General features: G+C 51.9%; 1 protein-coding gene and 1 pseudogene across 21 annotated transcripts in view; both read right to left on the bottom strand.

Annotated features, from left to right (window-relative positions):
• Nucleotides 1-9,081: 9,081 nt before the first annotated feature.
• On the bottom strand, nucleotides 9,082-13,030 carry LOC141584542 (uncharacterized; annotated as a pseudogene).
• TNS1 (tensin 1) overlaps nucleotides 12,018-20,039 on the bottom strand; it is a 212,175-nt gene continuing 204,153 nt past the window's right edge. For 12 of the 21 annotated variants that reach the window (XM_074399033.1, XM_074399034.1, XM_074399036.1 and 9 more), the window contains 5 exons: nucleotides 19,371-19,442; nucleotides 18,947-19,115; nucleotides 18,127-18,195; nucleotides 17,642-17,674; nucleotides 13,053-13,852 (listed from right to left, as the gene is read on the bottom strand). In XM_074399033.1, coding sequence (XP_074255134.1) covers nucleotides 13,708-13,852; nucleotides 17,642-17,674; nucleotides 18,127-18,195; nucleotides 18,947-19,115; nucleotides 19,371-19,442 — 488 coding nt within the window. In that variant the 3' untranslated portion in view covers nucleotides 13,053-13,707. Of the gene's footprint in view, nucleotides 13,853-17,641; nucleotides 17,675-18,126; nucleotides 18,196-18,946; nucleotides 19,116-19,370; nucleotides 19,443-20,039 lie in introns of all 21 variants that reach the window. The other 9 variants (XM_074399052.1, XM_039469591.2, XM_074399041.1 and 6 more) reach the window with 1 other exon arrangement.

Here is a 20,039-nt window from a genome sequence, read left to right as displayed (position 1 = left end):
GGCATGGAGGCAGGTCCACCTGGTCATCCAGTCCTTTGTCCTCGGGGTTACCCCGAGAGGTCTACCATCTAACCTGGGTAGCCCCATGAATGAAGCTGCTCTCTCTGCAGTCTCTGGGCTCCATGCATGGGGCATAGGAAGCTCTGCCCTGCAGCCCCGGGCCTCGCCTCTGTGCCTGAGATACAGGGGAATGGGCAGATTGACCTTGCAAGGCAGTAAGCACAGGACAGAGGCCAGGCAGAGAGAAGTCCATGCAGCCACCCACCCCAACCCCAGACCCTTTCTCTTTCTCTTTCTTTCTCCAGTCCAGATGGGCGTTTGAACTGACCCACCTCTAGTCACGTACTCATCCCTGGACCAGTTCGCTGTATGACTAGAGGAAGTAGACAAGATATCGCGATACACTGACAAGGCCCCGGGCAGCCATCCCTACGCGTCAGACCCTTCCTATGAAAGAGCGGGACTCGGGCTATGCAGATACCCCCTCCGTATGGTATATAATATAACTCTTAAATCTTTCCCTCTGGCACATGTTGTAATATGGATCAGGAATTCCCCAAGACTTCTCTCTTCCTTTACTACCACATCCCCAGAAGTATAGCTATACTTATGGCTGCGCGCATAAAAATGACATTTCCCAGCAGCTAGTTGAGGCCACGTGACAGTTTTGGCTATTGTGAACTGAACAGAAACAGTGTCTATAATGTAAATGTACCACATCCTTAAAGAGCAGGGCACGCCCTCACCTGCCTCTTCCTGCTTTTCACTGACTAGAATGCAGTTGTAATGGCAGGAGCTGGACAGCCATGGTGGACCACATACTGAGGATGGCTGAGCAATGAAACTGAAGGATGCTGGGGCCCTGAACAATTTCATGGGGGAGAGCTATTATACAAGTAAGAGAAAAATAAACGACCACATTTAAGTGTTTGGTAGTGTGAAGCCTTTGAACTAAAATTCTAACTGATACAGAGCTAAAGAGCTCTTCAGGCCAGGTGCAGTGGCTCATGCCTGTAAGCTCAACACTTCGGGAGACTGAGGCAGGAGGATCACTTGAGCTTGGGAGTTCAAGATCAGCCTGGGCAACCTAGTGAGACCTTGTCTCTACTAAAAAAAATAAAAAATAAAAAAATTATCCTGGCATGGTGACACACGCCTACAGTCCCAGCTACTCAGGGGACTGAGGTGGGAGAATTTCTTGAGCCCAGGAGGACGAGGCTGCAGTGGGCTGTGATTGCACCACTGTATTCCAGCCTGGGCAATGGAGCAAGACCCTGTCTCTATAAAAAACAAAAACAAGAGAACTTCAGTCCCTTTCTGTAGGACTTTCCGGCTATGAGATTTGGGGAAAACCACTTAATCCTTCTAAGTTTTCATTCCCCTAGCTGCACATCTATTTCCCACCATCATTTTATAAAATGAATGAAATGACGCTTAATAAAACACCTAATATAACATTGACATATACTTGGGGTTCAACTGATGGTGAAACTGACAGCCCAGTCATCTTTACAAAATACCAACAAGATCCCCTGCCCCCTTGATTCAGAATCTTCAAACACGCCCACTGTTCCGACTACAAACACCAAAGCCTTCCTGTGGCCCACAAACCCCTGCCTAGCTGACCCAGCCTCTCTAGCCCAACCGTCCCCACCTCCCCTGGCTCCCTTTGCCCACACTGACCTGCAGTCACCTCACTCCCTCCACAAACATTGATCGAGGGCCTTCCACTGGCCAGATACTGTGCTGGGGCTTCACACATACAGACCTAGCGCCTTGCTCTTGCCGACAGTCTAGTGAGGGAGAAAGAAAAACCAAGCTCACATAAAAAAATAGGCATAGCTAACATTCATAGAGCACTTATTACCTGCCAGGTGCTGTCTGAGCTGTCATCACAGATACAAATTCTCAACTCTTACAACCCTCTGGGTTGGGTGTTACTGTTGTCACCCCACATTTACAGATGTGGAAACAGAAGCACAACAAGGTCAAGCAACTTGCCCAAAGTCACACAGCAGGTAGGCATGGAGCCAGAATTTGAACCCATGAAGTCTGACACCATAGCCTGTGCATTTGACCACTAGTCTGTCCTACCTTCAAATTCATGTCAAAATACAACTGAAATGTGCTATCAAGAGAGTGTACGTGGGGTTCAAGACACACCAAGACCCTCCTGCCCCTGGGCCTTGGCCTCTGCTGTTCCCTCTGCCTGAAACACCCTTTCCTCCCTCTTTACCCAACTAACTCCTGGTCACCTTTGGATTCAGACATTCAACACATGTCCCTTCCTAGGAGGTACTTCCTCTGCTCTCCCCAGACCATCCAGATCCATTTAGAAACTCTTGCTGCATAAAGCACCCTTGCTTCAGTGTACAATCACACTGCGATTATATAGTTGCTGATTCTTTATATGCTTTTCCTGCTCCCATGAGACCTGGAGTGCCATGAGACAAACACATTGTTAGTGCTCAGGGCGAAGTACAGAGCCTGAATGTGGTAGGTGCTCAGTATGTATATTTCAGGTCAGTTAATTCATTGGTTGAATAATTGACTTGCCCCAAGGTGGGTCTGCAGTCTCCAGAGCTCTAAAGCTCCATCTCTCCTGGTTATCTCTTGTTCTCCTCTAGGACTCCTGCCCATGCCTCAGTGGCCCCAGTTCCTGATACCCTAAACCAGCCAGCGTCCCCTGAGGGAGGCAGGGGTGATGGTTCGGCCAGGTCAGATTCTGTAAATGCAAGATATGGGGCTGAGGGAGGACCAGAATGGGGAGCTGACAACCTTGTAGGCACCCCTTGGTTTCCCAGGGCTAGACCTGGGAATGGGCGGTTCCCAGGACTGATCTGGGAATCAAGAATGCAGCAGAGGTTAAGAGGAGGGCCCAGGAGGCGGACATCCTGTCTCGATGGTCAGTGATGATCTTTCAAACCCCATAAAAACTGGAGCCGTGGAGGCGGCTGTACCGCCATCCCACACGCTGTGGTCTGGAGTCCAGCGCTGGCCAGATCGATATCGTGTGGGAGGTTTTCTGCTCCAACCTTTTCTGCTGCCAACTGTCCCCAGAGCCCTAAGGAAATGGGGGAGGAGACCAGAGGCACCAGAAAAGCGCAGGTTTCTCAAGGGCCTGCAGGGCCAGCAGTAAGCCGAGCACCATGCTAGGTGCTGTGTGGTAGTGCCAGCCCTCCAGGATAACTGTGACCCCATTGGACAGATAAGGAAACTTGGACCCAGAGAGGGAAAGAGCTTTCTTGGGGTCCCAGCAAAGCCACGGTCAGGCCCAGTAGTAGCTGCTTCTGTAGTGGTAGCAAGTTCCCTTTTAGGAAGGTCATACATCACCAGGCTCACCTCCAGGTTTCAGGGCCCAGCTGTGCCTATACTCTTGGTTCTATCTGGATGAGAGGGTCTCCCAGCAGGTACCAGCAGCCACACCCAGGACAGAGCCTTGGAAGGGCCTTTTGCGGTCTCTGGCCCCAACACTTTCGGGTACAGGAGCTCACCCCTCCCAAAGCACCCCCTTCCATTCCAAGCATCTCCTCCCACCTCTGGTTCCCTGTGGCCCTCATCTATTACATGTGGAGCCCAGAGCATGCTGACTCTTCCAGAGGGAGGCCATCGAACATCGGAGGCCAGCATCCCATCTCACCCTCCCTGAACCTCCTCTTCTCCAGGCTGAGCTCTCAGGTCCTTCCTGTCCTCCTTGGGGCCCTGACCCTTTTCCACCACACCCCAGCTTGCCACACCCACACCCGATGTGTGCCAGGCCCTGCAGCTGATCTGATCTGCAGAGCTCAAGAAGACACTCTCTCCCCTCCTTTGCTTATGCCCTTCTGCCAACTAGTGCAGCAGGGGTCAGCTCACCGTGGGAGAAGATCCCTGCGCCATTGATGACCCCATGAGCCCTGGGACTGACTCTTCAGTTGGTTGGACACCAGAATGCTTGGAGAGAAGGAGATAGGAAAGGAGTTGCCTGCATGGAGACAGCATATTCCAAGGGACTAGGTCTCTTGTGTTCACGTGTCTGTGTGTGTACCTATGGGCCTGTGTGTCTGCACGGCTTGTGTGTGTGTTCATCTGTGTGTGCATGTGTATGAACGTGCGTCTGTGTGTCCATGTGTCTGCATGTCTTGTGTGTGTGCATCTGTATGTGTATGTATTCATGTGTGTGTGCATCTGTGTGTCTATGTGCGTATACTGTGTGGGCATGTGTTTGCACATATGTCTTTGTGTCTCTGTGAGTGCATGTGTGTCTGAGTGTCTCTGTATGTGCATCTGTGTGTCTGTATGTTGTGTGTGTGCATCTATGTGTGTGCATCTGTGTGGGCATGTGTATGCACATGTGTGTGTCTGTGTGTGCATATGTCTGTCTCTGTGTGTGCATGTGTGTATGTCTGCACGTCTTGTGTGTATCTGTGTCTGCATCTGTGTGTGCATGTGTTGTGTGTGTGCATCTATGTGTGTTTGTGTGGGCATGTGTATGCATGTGTGTCTGTGTGTGTGTGCATGTGTGTCTTTGTGTCTCTGTGTGCACATGCGTGTATGTCTGCATGTCGTGTGTGTGCATCTGTGTGTGTGCATGTGTTGTGTGTGTGCATCTATGTGTGTTTGTGTGGGCATGTGTATTCACGTGTCTGTGTGTGCACGTGTCTGTGTGTCTCTGTGTGTGCATGCATGCGTGTATGTCTGCACATCTTGTGTGTGTGCGTCTGTATGTCTGTGTGCATCTGTGTGTGCATGTGTTGTGTGTGTGCATCTATGTGTGTTCGTCTGTGTAGGCATGTGTATGCACATGTGTTTGTGTGTCTGTGTGTGCATATATGGGTGTCTGCATGTCTTGTGTGTGTGCATCTGTGTGGGGGAAGTGCGTCTTTAGTCCTATACCTACTGTCAGTGTTTTTAGAATGGGCCGTATCCTCCCCATGTTCTGACTGCTTGTAAATTGCTAAGCACTAATAAATAGTCATTTTTACCAACTAACAGGGAAAATCTCAGAAAAACCAGTTCCTTAAAAGAGGAAGGCAGACTTTTATTTTAGACGCCCCACCCCACCGCCATCCAGGAGGTATCGCAGAGCCCTTGGAGCTGAAATGAAGCAGTCTGCAAAGCCTCTTCCAGGTGTCCCTCCCACCCAGCTCACAGGCCCTGGGGGGTGAGTCCCCTGAAGAGATGGCCACAGCTCTTTCCCTCTCAGGCAGCCCACGGGATGCAGGAGAAGGGACATTTGAGGCCTAGAATTTGTTAACACACCAGTGGGCTCGACTCCAGATGGGAGGGGATGGCATACTCCCACCTGCCAAAAATAGAGAGGCGGGGTCGAAGCCAGTCCAGAAGGGCCCTCTTCCCACTGTGACTTCCTCCCCTCCTCAGCCCCTCGCACTTGGACGTGGGCACAGGTGCCCATGGACCTGCACACACACCCCGGACCTAGAAGAAGCCAGTTGAGGAGAGCTTTCCTAGTGGCTTTCAGCCTGGGCTGCACACATAGTTCCCTGGGAGTGATAAAAATTCCCACTGCCTAGGCTGCACCGCAGACTGACCCACCCAGAATCTCTGGGGTGGAGCCAGGCTTCAGCACTTTCCAGCCAAGCTTGAGGATAAGAAAGAGCCTCCTAGCCTCATCCCTCTGCCCCTCCGTGCCCCCGCTGATGTTCTTGCCTCTTCCAAGGCTGGACTCTCTTCACACCCTGCACACCTGGTGCAACCAGAATTATCCTGCTCATCGGGACAAGGCCTGTTCCCTACCTGGCCTCCACCTGCCCCAGGCAGCAGAGATTCCAGAATCTTATCAATAAGGCAGGCCCCCCAGGTGAAGTCTAGGATCGCTTTTTCCATGGAGACCCATACTGGGTCCTCACCTTTCAGGTGGTGCTGAGGCAGAGCCCAGGGCTGAGCATCTCAGCCTGGTCTAGTCCCAGCATGAGATACACATTCAACCAGCTCGAACTTTAGCACTTACAGATTTCTTGAGGATCTGGCTAACATGAAGATTCTGAGCTGCAGGCCTGGGGTGAGGCCAGCGGTCCCGTATTTCCTGTAAGCACCAGGCGGTGCCAAAGCCAGTGGTGCAGGGCCCACATGCTGCATAGAAAATGCAAAGCTAGCCAGACGCAGTGGCTCACAACTATAATCCCAGCACTGTGGGAGGCTGAGGCAGGTGGATCACCTGACGTCAGGAGGTCGAGGCCAGCCTGGCCAACATGATGAAACACCATCTCTACTAAAAATAGCTGGGTGTGGTGGTGGGCACCTGTAATCCCAGCTACTCAGAAGGCTGAGGCAAAAGAATCGCTTAAACCTGACAGGCGGAGGCTGCAGTGAGCTGAGATTGCGCCCCTGCATCCCAGCCTGTGTGATGGAGTTAGACGATATCGAAAGAGAAAGAAAGAAAGAGAGAGAGGAAGGAAGGAAGGAAGAAAGGAGGGAAGAAGGGAGGGAAGGAGGGAGGGAGGGAGGGAAGGAGGAAGGAAGGAAATGTGAAGGTCTTTTGGGTCTTCTGTATGATAAGGTGTGTCGGGAGAGCTGCCCTTCCTCACCCAGAGCCCTCCACTGCAGCCCCATCCACTTCCTCCTCCTTGGGGAACCAGGACCAAAGCCACCTCACTACTGAGTCCCCTCAAAGGCCACTGCATCAGCTCAGCTCACAGGCCCTAGCTTGTCTCTTTCATCACACTCCTCCCCTGTACCAGGCCCACCCAGAAGTACCTACATCCCTCCACAGCTGGGCAGTGTCAGGGGATGACCTCCTGACCTTCCCCATCACACACCCAGGATCCCTGGTCCACTCCCTGGGAAGTCAGCCTACAGCCTAGCCCGTGACCCCCTATCTGACCAGTGATACCAGTTTGGTTTCCCGCTTGCCCATGGCTCATCTGTCTCTCCCTTTGAAAGCCCATCCTGAGAGCAGGAGGCAAGAGCTAGGAAGAGCCTGGCTGAGAAGTCAGCTCACCTGGGTTCATAGCCTGGCTGGGCCACCTACCCCAGCTCTGTGATTTTCAGGTGTCTTAACCTCTTTGAACTCGTTTCTTCATCTGTGAAATGAGGACAAGGATAGCCCTTACCTGTCAGGTGCATGTGCATGAGAAAGGACACCTGACTGCTTAGCACAGGCTCCAGCACTTAGCCGGTGTTGGCTGAAGGCCAGCCTTCACCAGTGGGAGTAATGTCGAGTACCAGCTCTGTCAGCTAGAAACTGTGTGACCTCTCAAAACCCCGGTTTCCTTATTTGTCCCTGTGCCTCACGGGCTTGTTGGGATGACTCGGCATGACAATTCCTAACAGAAAGCAGTAGGACAAGATGTGTTTAGCCTCCCCCATAGACAAGGGCTGAGTTTCCTGTGTCGTGTATCCTTCATAGCAACAGGTTTCAGAGTATGATCCTGGGACCCCAGGGGTCCCTGAGACCCTTCCAGGGGTGCTGAGGTCAAAACCATTTTCATAATGCTGTCAAGCCATTATTTGACTCTTTTGCTCATTTCCCGCAAGTATACAGTATATTCCAGAGGCCCAGGACAGGGGGTATCGCAACAGTATGCAGAAACTCATAGAAGAATCCAGCTGTCTCCTTGTAAGCCAGGCATGAATTGGCCTTTAAAAAATGCAAAGCACATGGTGGCTCATACTGGTTATACCAGCACTTTGGGAGGCCAAGGAGAGAGCATTGCTTGAGCCCAGGAGTTCGAGACCAGCCTGAGCAGCATAGTGAAACCTCTTTTATACAAAAAAAACTTTTTAAGTTAGCCAGGTGCGGTGGCACACAGCTGTGGTCCCAGCTCCTCAGGGGCTGAGGTGGGAGGATCACTTGAACCCAGGAGGTCGAGGCCACAGTGAGCTATGATTGTGCCACCAAACTCTAGCCTGGGCAACAGAGCAAGACCCTGTCTCAAACAATAATAATAATAATGCAAAGCAAAATCACCCTGAGAACCCAGCGATTTTGTTTTAGAAAATACTATTTTTCACAAAAATGCTATTTATATTAACATGTGATGAATTTATTGCTATGGAAGTGAATTAATAAGTATTTTTAATGTTCTCAGTTATAATTTATACTATGATAAAGATCAAAAGATATAACTCTTCTAAACAAAAGTCCCTTGGGATCCCGAGTAATTCTAAGAATGTAAAAGAATCCCGAGACCCACAACTTTGAGAAGACTACCCTACACAACGAGGACTGTGAGGGCTTGCCATAAACCTGTTCAAAGAAGCTGATCCAAGCCTCCCTCCAGCCACAGAGTGAGCTCAGCGGAGAGCTGGCGCCATATCATTGAGTCTTTTGGATCTCCCAGAGACCCCTGTGCTGTGCCAGGCATGCCTCAGTAGGTTCCACACCCAAGCTTTCTGAATTCCAAAGAATTCACCCAGGAGCCCCAGGCCTGGTGCACAAGTGAACCACACATCTGCCACTTGATGGGCACCAGCTCCAGTAGATGCTCCCTGACAACCCATGTCCCCCTGTCTCTGGCAGACCTCACCCCTTCCGGGACCAACCACTTCCCCGTTCTCAGTCCCCGTAGTTTCAGAAGGCCCCAGAGGCAGTCGCGTGACCCAGATCTGGATAGAGTGATTGGTTTCGAGGTAATCACACGAGGCAGCAGGATCCAGATCAGAGCCAGTGTGTGCGTGTCCCAGTTTCTTGCTGAGAACATTGGGAGAAAAGAGCCCTCCTCTCCTGGGGCTACTGAGCTGGTGGTATGGAAACCCAGAGCATCTGGGGGCACTGCCACTCGGAGAGAGCTTACCTGAGAGTCAAGCCAACTCAGAACCGAGTGATGGAGACCAATTCCTGATTCTACCGTTTAAGCCCTTAAATCCAGCTCTGCCTGGACTTCTCAGCCACTTGGGCCAATACACTTATTTCTTTCTTAAACAAGTTTGAGTTGAGTTTCTCTTCCAGCTAAAAGAGTCCGGATGAATAAACACATGAAATCAGAACCACAGTGTGGATGGTGGGGAAGCCGCTGGGAGGATTTGAGCTGTCCACCAGAGGCGTCGCTGAAGCCCACCTGGTTATCAGAAGAGGCCCCTTTTTGCTCACCAGAGACATGGCAGACCCCTGTCCAAACAACACAGATAGATAACAGCACGGATTTTTCTTTAACTTTATCATTTATAAAGCCATACAATGCATCGCAAAGAAACAAAGCAGCTGTACAGGAGTGGAGACGCGTCAGTGTACAATACATTCATGTCCAGGATAAGGAGCACACACCAGGATTTATACACGGTGCTGGCGGCTATAGGCACGATGATACAAAATATAAAGTATATTTCCATCTATATAAATACACAGCCGGGGTTGGGGAGGATGCCGGGTGATCTTGTTTCTCCCGCAGAGGGCCGGGGAGGCAGGGAGGGAGGTGGGAAGGAATTTCTGACATTTGTTCTGAATGGCGGGTCTGAAGGGAAGAGAGAAATTGGGAAGCATGGCCTGCACACACTGATGTGCTCACACACACACACACACACAGGATAGTTTGGAACGGCTTAACACCGATTGGAGAATAAGCTTGGGACATCCCTCTACAGTAACTCCTCTGCTGGCAAGAGCCCTGGCATGGGATATGAACAGAGGTCCTCCAACATTTTGGACATTTGAGGACAGAGGAGCCAAGAGGGACAGATCTGCCTGAGGCCCCTACCCTGCCCCTCTGGGTGGCCCGCTCCTCACCTGGACCAGCACTGAGACTCCACTGATGGGTGGCCCTACAGGCCCTGCCCCCGACTCCCCTCACTGCTGGGCGACATTGAACTTGAAGTTCCATTGCCCAGCACCTCCAACCCCCACCCCCAAGTTCCCTAAAGAGATGAGGGAAACACATGCACACACACACAACCACACCTGCACATCCACACACACACGTCCTGTGGTACCACTGGCCAAGGAAACACGAGTCTCAGGACTCCAGGGCCTGGACCTGGGGTAAAGGGCTGCTCTGGGACTCTGCCCCCCAACCTCTAGGAGGACGCTGAATGTGGGGGCGGGAGTGGGTGTCTCCCTTGGCTCACATGATCTCCCCAGGTCCTAAAGCCGGAAAAATTAGGGGGAGAAGATCCAGAAGGCAGGGGTGGTGGACAAAAGTGGGAGTGAGACTGGATCTGTTCACACTCGCCACCCTTCTGTGACCCCCCAGAGCCTCTGCACAGGCTCATCAGAACAAGGCAGAATCCCCTACTCACCAACCTCCTGAGAGCCCCCTCTAGGGAGATCACACTTGTCCAGGAGGGCTACCCCCTCCTGTTGTCACACGGCCACTGGCCCCACCAACCTTCTCCTGTCCAGTCTCAGAACACCCAGGGATCCTAAAAAAACCAGGGGAGAAGGAATCCTGGCCATCAGCATCCACAGCTTTCAGAGCTACTGGAGGAGAGGCTCAGATGAGATGGGTCAAAGGCCTTTCCCAAACTTAGGACTTGATGTATCTGTCCCTCAAATGCATGGCCAAATAAGAGAGCCAGGACACTGTGATAGCAGGCTGATCAAACCACTCATTTCCTCCTGGGTTTCCTTCTTAGGTCCCCTCTCCATTATTTGATCGTCCAATCCTTCCCTCTTGCTCTCCCTGGGTAAGAGTCACGTGGAGCTCACTGGACCCCTCCCCCAGCTGAATGGGACCCGACCCTCCCCTGCCCTCTTCCCTCAGACACCCAGCTGGAGAGTGAGTGGCAGCACAGGCCTGAGCCTGCCTGGGTCTGTATCCCGCGATGGCTGTGACTCCCGGCTCTTCCTTGCCCATCTTCTCCCAGACCCTTTCCCGTCCCAGCCCATGTTCCAGACCAGACAGCGCTCTCCTGGCTGACAAACAGATTCAACAATAAACAACAGTAAAATTGATCGAGGGAGGGAGAAGACAGAAGAGGATAAACACAAAATAATAATTACTAAAAGTGCTTTCTTTTAAAGGAAATCTTTGGCAAGAATATACTGCAGTGCGGAGTGGTATGTGTGCGTAGGTGTGTGCATGGGTGCACAGCCCCCTGTGACACAGGAGGGTTTTGGTGCAGGGCCCAGGAGTGGGGCCACTGTGGGGACTGGGGAACCCTTCCCCATCATTCACCTTGAAAGGCCACATTCTCGGAAACTGACTCCCACAGGGATGCTGGGAAGGAGTTTCCAGCTTTCCAGCATCAACGGGTCCTCCCCCAGGGGCACACACAGCTCAGGCTGCAGTGGAGGAGCTGGCCGCGCATGTGAGGTGGACTGCAGCGGGTGGTGAGGAAGGGGAAAGCGATGGTGAAAGCTGACCCCCAACTCAGTCCTGGGCCCCAGCCAGGCTGCTTGAAGGGTCTAATCCACCACCCAGCCTCAAGTGAGGACAGAACATCCGGTCCGGGAAGAAGCTGCCGGGCTGTCCCGTGGGAGATGAGACATTTACAAAGGAAAGGGATGGGAAATATCTCCTATCTTGGAAGGTAATTGGGGTTTGCTAAGGAATCAGGAGAGGGGGAACCCAGATATTTGGCTTAACTATCTCAGAAAGAAGAGTACTTTGGAGGGACCTCGGTCACCAGGCACAAGATTTCACTCTGGGAAGCAGGGGGTGGCCGGTGAGGCCTCTGCCCCTGCTCCCCGCCTTCTGCAGACACTCTCCTTTCCAACTCCCTGAAGCAGAACGTCCACACTGACACAGCTCCTTGGAGGAGAAAAAATACAAAAGGCGCACACACACCCCTGTGTGCCATACACACCCATGTCCCCACATGCTCACATACTCGCTCAGGCCTGCAAGACAGGGCAGCTCCCCACACATCCTGGGAGCTGACTGCTGGGCCCCTGGCTTGCTGAAAAGTAAGGAGGCCAAAGGGTGGAACAAGTGCACCCCTCACCCCCCGCAACACTGAGCCCCACACAGTCTAGGGAAGGCCAAGGCCAGGGCAAGGAGACCCTGGCTGCTCCAAGAACAAAGGCCCCTACACTTCAGGCTTCACTTATACATATAAAAAGGGGTGGGAATTGGTTCATGCCCGGGGAAGGTAATAAAGCAATATGGAAAAACAATAAATACTTCTTGTCAATTTACCTATTCTTTTTTTAACCTTTCCGTACATTTTATTAGCTTACAGATTCTGTCAGTATGTCTCATGTATATATTATATAATATTTATATATCAGTACAATGCCTCTCTCTAGGGGACCCCCCATAGGCTTAAGAATGGAGTCCCGGTGAATTTTCCATTCTGGCTTAGAGTCCTTAAATGGTGGTCAGGTGTTTTCCCAACTGTCCAGTGGACCTCAGGCCCTTTGGCCCAAATGTAAGCCTTCTGCTGCATGGGCAGCATGGCTCAGCTGGGGAAACCAAGGCAGAAAGGGGGACAGGACAGGAGGCTTTGGCATTGTAGTTAGGCCATGTGGTATACAGGTAGCAGTCGCAGGAGTTCTGCTGATGTCAGAGACTGCCTGCAAAAGCCAGACCCCGAAGCTCTTACAGGGGGAGGATAAGGACTGCAGGTTTCTGCCCTGAGCCTCACTGAGCAGGAAGCAGGTTCCCCAGGGTGAATTCCAACACAGGGACCCTGCAGAATAGAACAAGGCTGGGCAGAGCAGGAAGGCTCAATCCCCAGCCTCCAGAAAGGCATCATGCAGGTAAGCAGGTCTGAGATAAGGCTGGTCCTGGGGCATGAAACCCAAGAACAGGGCTGAGAGGTGGGCACTAAGGCAGAGTCCAAAGCCCCAGGAGGAACAACGTGCCTTCCTTGCTGCTGAGTCACACACCTCGGGGAAGACACCCCGAGCTCAACAGCCCACCTGTCCTGACAGATCTCTTCCCATGGACACACATATCTCCACATCCTCAAACCAAAGCTCCAGCCTTCCGGCCAAGGCAGGACAGGGCGATGACATTGCAGACCCTCCTACTCCTGCTGGGGTCTTTGTAGAGGAGAAGGGGATGGCGGCACCCAGGGTCACTAGAGTGTGGGTGCAGGCACCAGGAGAGAGCCCCTGTCTCCCATAGCTTGGTGGTTCATTCAGAGGAGGGTTTCTGTCCCTCCCCTGCTGCCCTGCCACTGCCAGCCCTAATCTTTGGACAGTATGCATGTGTCTACAAACACACAGGACATGGACAAGCCGGGCTGTTTATAATTCTAGTGGATAAAGGCAGATCTACATCAATGTTTACGGATGTGGGTGGGGACACACATACACCCACACGGCAATACAGCGGAGGCACGGCAAAGAGACCTGAGGTGCCTTGGGTCTGAGAAACTTTCAAGAGAATAAGTTCTGCCACTTGATGTCCCATGGTGGCTCTGTTTGGTGTCAAAACCTACCCTACAGGTGGCCAGAAAAAGATTTCCCCCAAGCCTGATATCTCCTTGGAAAGCACTGGGTTAGGGAGACAGAGCTTTTCCACTCCCCTAAAAATGTGGCTCCCCAAGGAGGTTCGTTCCTTCTCTTTTGAGGACATCCATCTTCTCGGGGGAGGGAGGGGGTGTTAGGCGGACCTGGTTAGTTTTGGAGGCTTTGGGTTTTTGCAGTTCCCATCCACCCAGGGGAATCCAAGTTCTTCTCCTCCATCTTTTCCTTTCTCTCTTTCTCTCTTTCTCTTCCCCCTCCCCTTTGCAATTCACTTCCCTCTCCCCACGTTGCACTTTCTTCTCTCCTCCGAAATTGGCCCAAAGTCCTCTTTCTGGGTTCAAGAGTGGTCAGGATTCATCGGTCCCCTCCCCAAGTGCCCCTTCCCCATGGCACTGGCCCTGGACAAGGGGCAGGGTTCATCTCTTTTGGCCAGCGTTCAGCATGACCTTGGAGACGAAGTTGACAATGGCAGAGGCAGGCTGGTTGGGGTCGAGCTCAGCAAAGAGGTGGCAGGCGTTGTCCGTGGTGCTGCCCTGCTTCCGGGCCACGAAGCCGAAGAGCCTGCAGGTGGGAGAGGGCAATGGCGTGAGGTGGGGGCAAGCGGAACCCCAGGAGATGGACAGCAGCCCAGGTGAGCAAGCTGGCCTCAGAGCAAACTCTCTCCCCCAACCCTCCAGAAGACCTCAGCATCAGGGACTTCGGGAGGCACAGAAGAGAATCCTCTGCACTCCCCTGACCACAAAGCCAAGGCCTGGAGACAATGTCCCGCCTTGCTTAAGGGTGGGCAGAAATCCCCCTTGGAGAGGTGCCAGGGGAGCTGTAGGGGATTGACAAGGCTGGATAGTGAGGGTGGGGAGCAGACCAAAATAAAATGGGAACATTCCTAGACGGGCCTGTCCCCGCCCATCCCAGCTCCACCCCTACTGACTGTTCTTACACACAACACATACGCCAATCAGGAAAGTGCAGTCTTCCTGCAAAGGGCTCGGCCTCCTCAGACACCACAAGGTCAGGGAGAGAAAGGACAAGCAGCTCACACCCCTCCACGCACACACTGATTCTTCCTGGGTTCAAGAGCCTTGGAAGCCAGAGAATAAAAAGGGAAGGTGGACCCCACACCCGTCCCCCACCTCCACCCACAGGACTGGAGTGACCCAGCATTCTCTCTTTGCAAAACAGAGTTAAAAATATGAGGGCAGAGAACAGAATGTGAGCTCAGGTCCCCTCCCAGCCCGCATGTTGCTATTTAGAGCGAGATGGGGAAATCAGGACAGCTGGAGATTCTGATAGAAACCCCTCTCCCTACAGCCGGACCAGGCAGCTAAAGTTAGCACAGGGGGATTCTACTGGTTGCTGTGTGTGCCTGTGTGTACACACCACCACACACACACACTATGACACATACTACCACACATACATACCACATAAACACCACCACACACACACTATCACACACATACTACCACACATACATACCACATACACAACACCACACACACCACACACATACCACCACACACACACACCATCACATACATACCACCACACACACAACCATATACACACCACACACCACCACACACAACACACATACCACCATACACACACACCACACAGACCACCACACACGTACCACCACACACACCACACACACACCACCACATACATATACACCACACACCACTGCACACACCACACATAACACCACACACACATAACACCACACACACCACCACATACATACACACCACACACCACTGCACACACCACACATAACACCACACACACACCACACATATACCACACACACACACACACACCCCATCACTCACACCACCACACACACCACCACACACATACACACCAAACACATACCACAACATGCACACACCACACATATACCACACACCACCACACGCATACACACCACATACCACCACACACACCACACACACACCACCACACACATACACCATCACACACACCACCGCATGCACACACCACACACATACACACCACACACCACCACACACCACTGCACACACCATACACCACAAACATACCACCACACACACGTACCACACACACAAGCCATGCATACATACATATACAGATCACACATATACACAACATATATACACCACACACATACAACATGCACACCGACACAACATACACACACACACACACACACACACACACACACACTCCTGCATTCCCTACAACTCTGCTTCCCCAGTCTTGTTTCAGGGGCCAGGAGCAACAGTGCCAAAGGTTGGAGTAATGCCCAGGTAGTGGGGGAGCTGGGCCCACAGGGCAGCCCCCAGCACCGCCCTTTCCCGGCTGGTTTGGACCCTTAGAAGGGGTGGGGGTGATCCCAGCAGAGGGAAGAAGCATGCCAGGCCTGGCTGCGGGTGTCCACCAGGATGGAGACCTGGCAATTGCGCCTGACTGGAACACCAAGCCTGCCCTCCCGATACTTCCTTCAGTTGTGGCTCTGAGGGTCCCATGATAGCCCAGTCCTGCCATCTGTCTCAAGGAGGAGATCCAGGCAAGAAGCCTCAGCTCCAAGGGCAGGGAGGAAGCACTTGCAAGATCCTGGGATCTAACATCTCCTTGAATGTTGCACCTGAGACCCCTGGCTGGCCTCACCTCGTCCCTGTCATGATTCCCTGTCAGCCCACTGCCCTGCCTCAGTCTCTCCCTGTGGCCTCTGCCCCACCCATCAAAGCCTCTTCAGCAGGAGGCTCAGCTCAAAACCAGCTCCTGAAGGAGGAAAAGAGGGATTTCCAGCTTGGGGGCCCAGCTCTCTTGTTTCTGACCCTCTCCCCTCTCAGGACCCTGTGGTGAGTGAGCACAAGCACCTTCAGACACAAAGTTCCCGCCTGCCGCCAAGGCCAGCAGAGACTCAGGGGACGCAGAGACTTGAAGCACTGATGACCCTATGAAGCCTGGACAAGGAGCCCCACCATCCCACATGGCCTCTCCTAAACCACTATCACCGACCCTGCAAGAGACTAGTCAGTCCATTCATTCAGACAGAGGCATCCGCACCAGCCTCCTCTTGCCTCTGTTCTTCCAGCCTCCATTCTCTCATTTCTTCACTCAACAAATATTTACCAGCCTCACAATGTGCCAGACATGGCCCTGCCCTTGGGGAGCCTGCAGTCTGGTAGCCATGAGGCCCCTACCCTGAAATACCCTCTCCTACTCCCATTCTCATTTTGGCCTGTCCAAATTGAAGACTCGTCCTTAAACATTTGCTCTTTCCACTCTCTAGATGCTGATGTGTCCTCCTGCATGAGCACCCCAGATGTGAGCTGAACTCTCTTGCCTCCTCTCCTCTTCCCTGAAACTGTCATTTTTTAACGGTGAACATTTTGTTTTTCTAAAGCAACCTTCATGAAGTCTGCATATGTCAAGGTGAAAGCAGTATTTTACAGCTATAAACGTATCAATCCAAAAGCGTGACATTTACCTATTATAAAGTCAATCAGTGAGGATAATAGGGCTGTTGAAATAAGCCTGACAAAGTGAACCATGGATGACAGACCATAGTGACAGTCTCATGTCAGCTTCAGATCCCGGGTTATGCCTGTATTTTGCTTTGCTTTTGTAATTGTGAGAAAACCCTAGTACCTACTTATAGACAACTGCAAGGAACAGCCAAGTTTTCCCTCCCTTCTGAACACCAGGTGGAATCCAAGGATGGCAGAATCCTTGAAACACAGTTCGAAAATCACAGAAGCATCTTAGTGCTGTTCAGACACTTGTCTTATCTGCTGTGCCAGTGGGTCTCCTGAGGTCAGGGTCAGAGACCCAGGCAGGAGCTGAGTTCCTTGGAGGCCCTTAGAACATGTCCACTGGATGGAGGAATCCACCCAAGGTCCCAGGGCCATCCCTAGAATTCAGACCTCCTGGGCTCCTGCACTCTGATAAGGCCATCTTGCTCAGCCACAAGACTCACAGAAGAGCCCACCAAAAAAGCGAGAACAGGAACAAACGCAGCCAGAATGTGGGCAGAAAAGATCATGTAAACAACCCCTGCCCCACTTCCATTGCTTCTAGTAAGACTCTGTTTTCTGTCCACTGCCTGGCATCCCTGCTGCTTCTGATCCTGGGTGAATGAAGGTGGCTAGACCAGAGGCTGGGCCTCTGGCCTCATGGCAGGACAAGGCAAAAGGCCTAGATGCCTGGTCAAGCTTCGCTTGAAAGCTGAGTGACCTTGGCACAAAGGTTTTTGCTGCCCTTTCCCTACCCACAGCTCTGGATTCTAAACCTGCCCCATGCTTCCCTCCCTGTGAAATAAAAAGGCCAGCCTGCTGGGTGGAGGTAAGAAGTCACACTTACTTAGCAGGGACACCACCCTCTGTTTTTGTCCACCTGTGGAGAGAAAGTAGGCTCAGGGTAAATCACTGTACTTTCTCCCTAGAGCCCAGCCCCACCCACGCCCCGACCCTCTGCAGGAAGTCAGGGAAGCCCCCATTCCCAGAGGACAGGAGCTGCCCAGAATCACACAGAGATATACTCAAGGTGGAAAGAACACCGCAGCCTGCCTCCACGTGCTCTTGCCATGGTGGAGAGGAGAGGCAGATTCAGGGTCAGGGCATAGCAGAGGGGGGTGACAGTGGGCACTGAGTGCCTGGGAAGGTCTCCATATCTATAGCGGGAAAGACTCAAAGGATGCCCAGCACAATTACTCACACATGGGTAGACCTTCCAGCTGAACAGAGAATGTACGGGCACACACATACACACACACGCGCGCACATATGTGCACACACACAGTCTCAGTGTTAGCTGTATGGGAGGGAAGCTGTATGCAAGAAACTTACTTTCTTTCTTGTGGATCCAGGTCACAGAAGGTGACCGTGTTGAGGGGGTAGTGGCGTCTGAAGAAGAGCCTGCAGCACAGACATCAGATAAAAGAGAATGAGTGCTGAAAGGGCTGCTTTTCCCCTTCTTCCACCAGCAGGTCAGGCCACCTTCCCACCATCTGTGGCTGTCGCAGGTCCATACAACCTCTCTCTTATGAGCAAGATGGCCTGAGCTGCTGACACTGGTGACCCAAACGATGGACAGAGACAGACGTGCCACAGAAGCATGCCGAATGCTAGGGGCTGGGGAAGGGAGAAACTGGCACTGAGGAATAAGAAATGTGGAGAGGGGCTGGAAAAGGAAGCAAAGAGACCAGAGACACTCCAAGGGGATGAGCTCTGCTCTAAGAAAGCAGGTTCTGTTGATCAGCTGTATTTACAGCTGTATACCCAGTGCTGGCAAATTCTCATAGAAGGGTGAATGAATGGGTGGATGGATAGATATAGATGGATGAAGGGATAAATAGGTGGCCAGGAAGAGATGAGGTATGAATAAATGCAGGGATGGATAGATAGATAGACAGATGGAAGGATTGATTGATGGATGCATGCATGGATGGATGGATGGATGGATGGATGGATGGATGGATGGATAGATGGATGGACGGATGGATAAGTAGCTGGGTATATGGGAGGTAGATGCAAGACAGACAGACGGGAGGACAGACGAGCAGCTGGATGCAAGGAATTAATCAGTTGGTAAATGCATGGGTACATGGATGAATAGATGGGTCACAGGAAGGAGAACCCCACCCAGGAGCAGGCAGAGGAGTCTTACTTTCTCTGGTTGTCAGTCAGAGTGATTCCCTGGGCAGAGACCTTGAAGTGAACGATGGTGGCAGCTGGCGTGGGGTCTGCAGCCAATGTCTCAGATGTGGCTTTGGAGATGGCCTGAGGCCCAGTAAGAGACTCCATGTCCACAGAGTTGACGAAGAGCACATTGCAGGCTAGAAGAAACCAACCCAAGGGGGAGTCACGGGAGATGGGGTGTGTGGAGACATTAACCCACATCCATTCTTCAGGGAGAAGGTAGCAGATAAATTCAGGCTAGCCTTGATCCAAGTTATCTGCACATAGAAATATGATCTTCCCAGAGATATCTGGGCCTGGAGAGACCTCCAGCCTGTACCTGCAGGAGGGGTAAGGGCAGGAAGGCAGAAATGAAGGCCTGGGCATGGGTCCAGTTTCAGGGAACCACTCACCTGCCCCTTGCTTCAGCAGGTCTGCAGTTGAGCTGGCAGGGCCAGAGCTATCTTTCGACTCATCTGTGGGGTCTGAGACAAAAATTCAGTTGGAATTAGAAGCACAAGTTTAGCTGGGCTGAAGGTGAGCTCTGCAACTATTGGTGCAAGGGACGCTGCTTTTCATACAAAGCGCTGGCAGTCAGCCCTGAGTTAGGCTCAGTCTGAACATTTGACGATTGCTCTAAGCAGCCAGCACACTGGTTGAGAGCTCTGGAGTCCAGCATCACTGGACTCAAACCCTCACCCCAGCACGTACTAAATATCTATAAAACAAAGACGATGATCATGGTACACATGTCACTGGATTTTTGAGAGATTCTGTGTACAGCTTAGCCAGTACTTAACATAAAGCAAGCCTTCAAGTGGTAACTGGTATTGCTGTTATTGTTTTCCATTGATATCTCTTTGTGTAGGTCAATAAATGCCCTAATTCCCTTAATCCATTAAACCACTGATCCAGCATAACTCTAATTTCAATATTGATAAGAACTGAATGATGGACATATTAGCTTGATTTAACCCACAATGTGTGCATTTATCAAAACATCGCATTGTACATGGTACATAATTTTTTTTTTTTTTGAGACAGGATCCCGCTCTGTCACCCAGGCTAGAGTAACAGTGGCG

The sequence above is a fragment of the Saimiri boliviensis genome, chromosome 5, assembly GCF_048565385.1.
Source record: "Saimiri boliviensis isolate mSaiBol1 chromosome 5, mSaiBol1.pri, whole genome shotgun sequence".
NCBI classification, from domain to species: domain Eukaryota; kingdom Metazoa; phylum Chordata; class Mammalia; order Primates; family Cebidae; genus Saimiri; species Saimiri boliviensis.
Note: the sequence above shows the minus strand (reverse complement) of the source record. Positions and strands in the feature narration are given on the sequence as shown.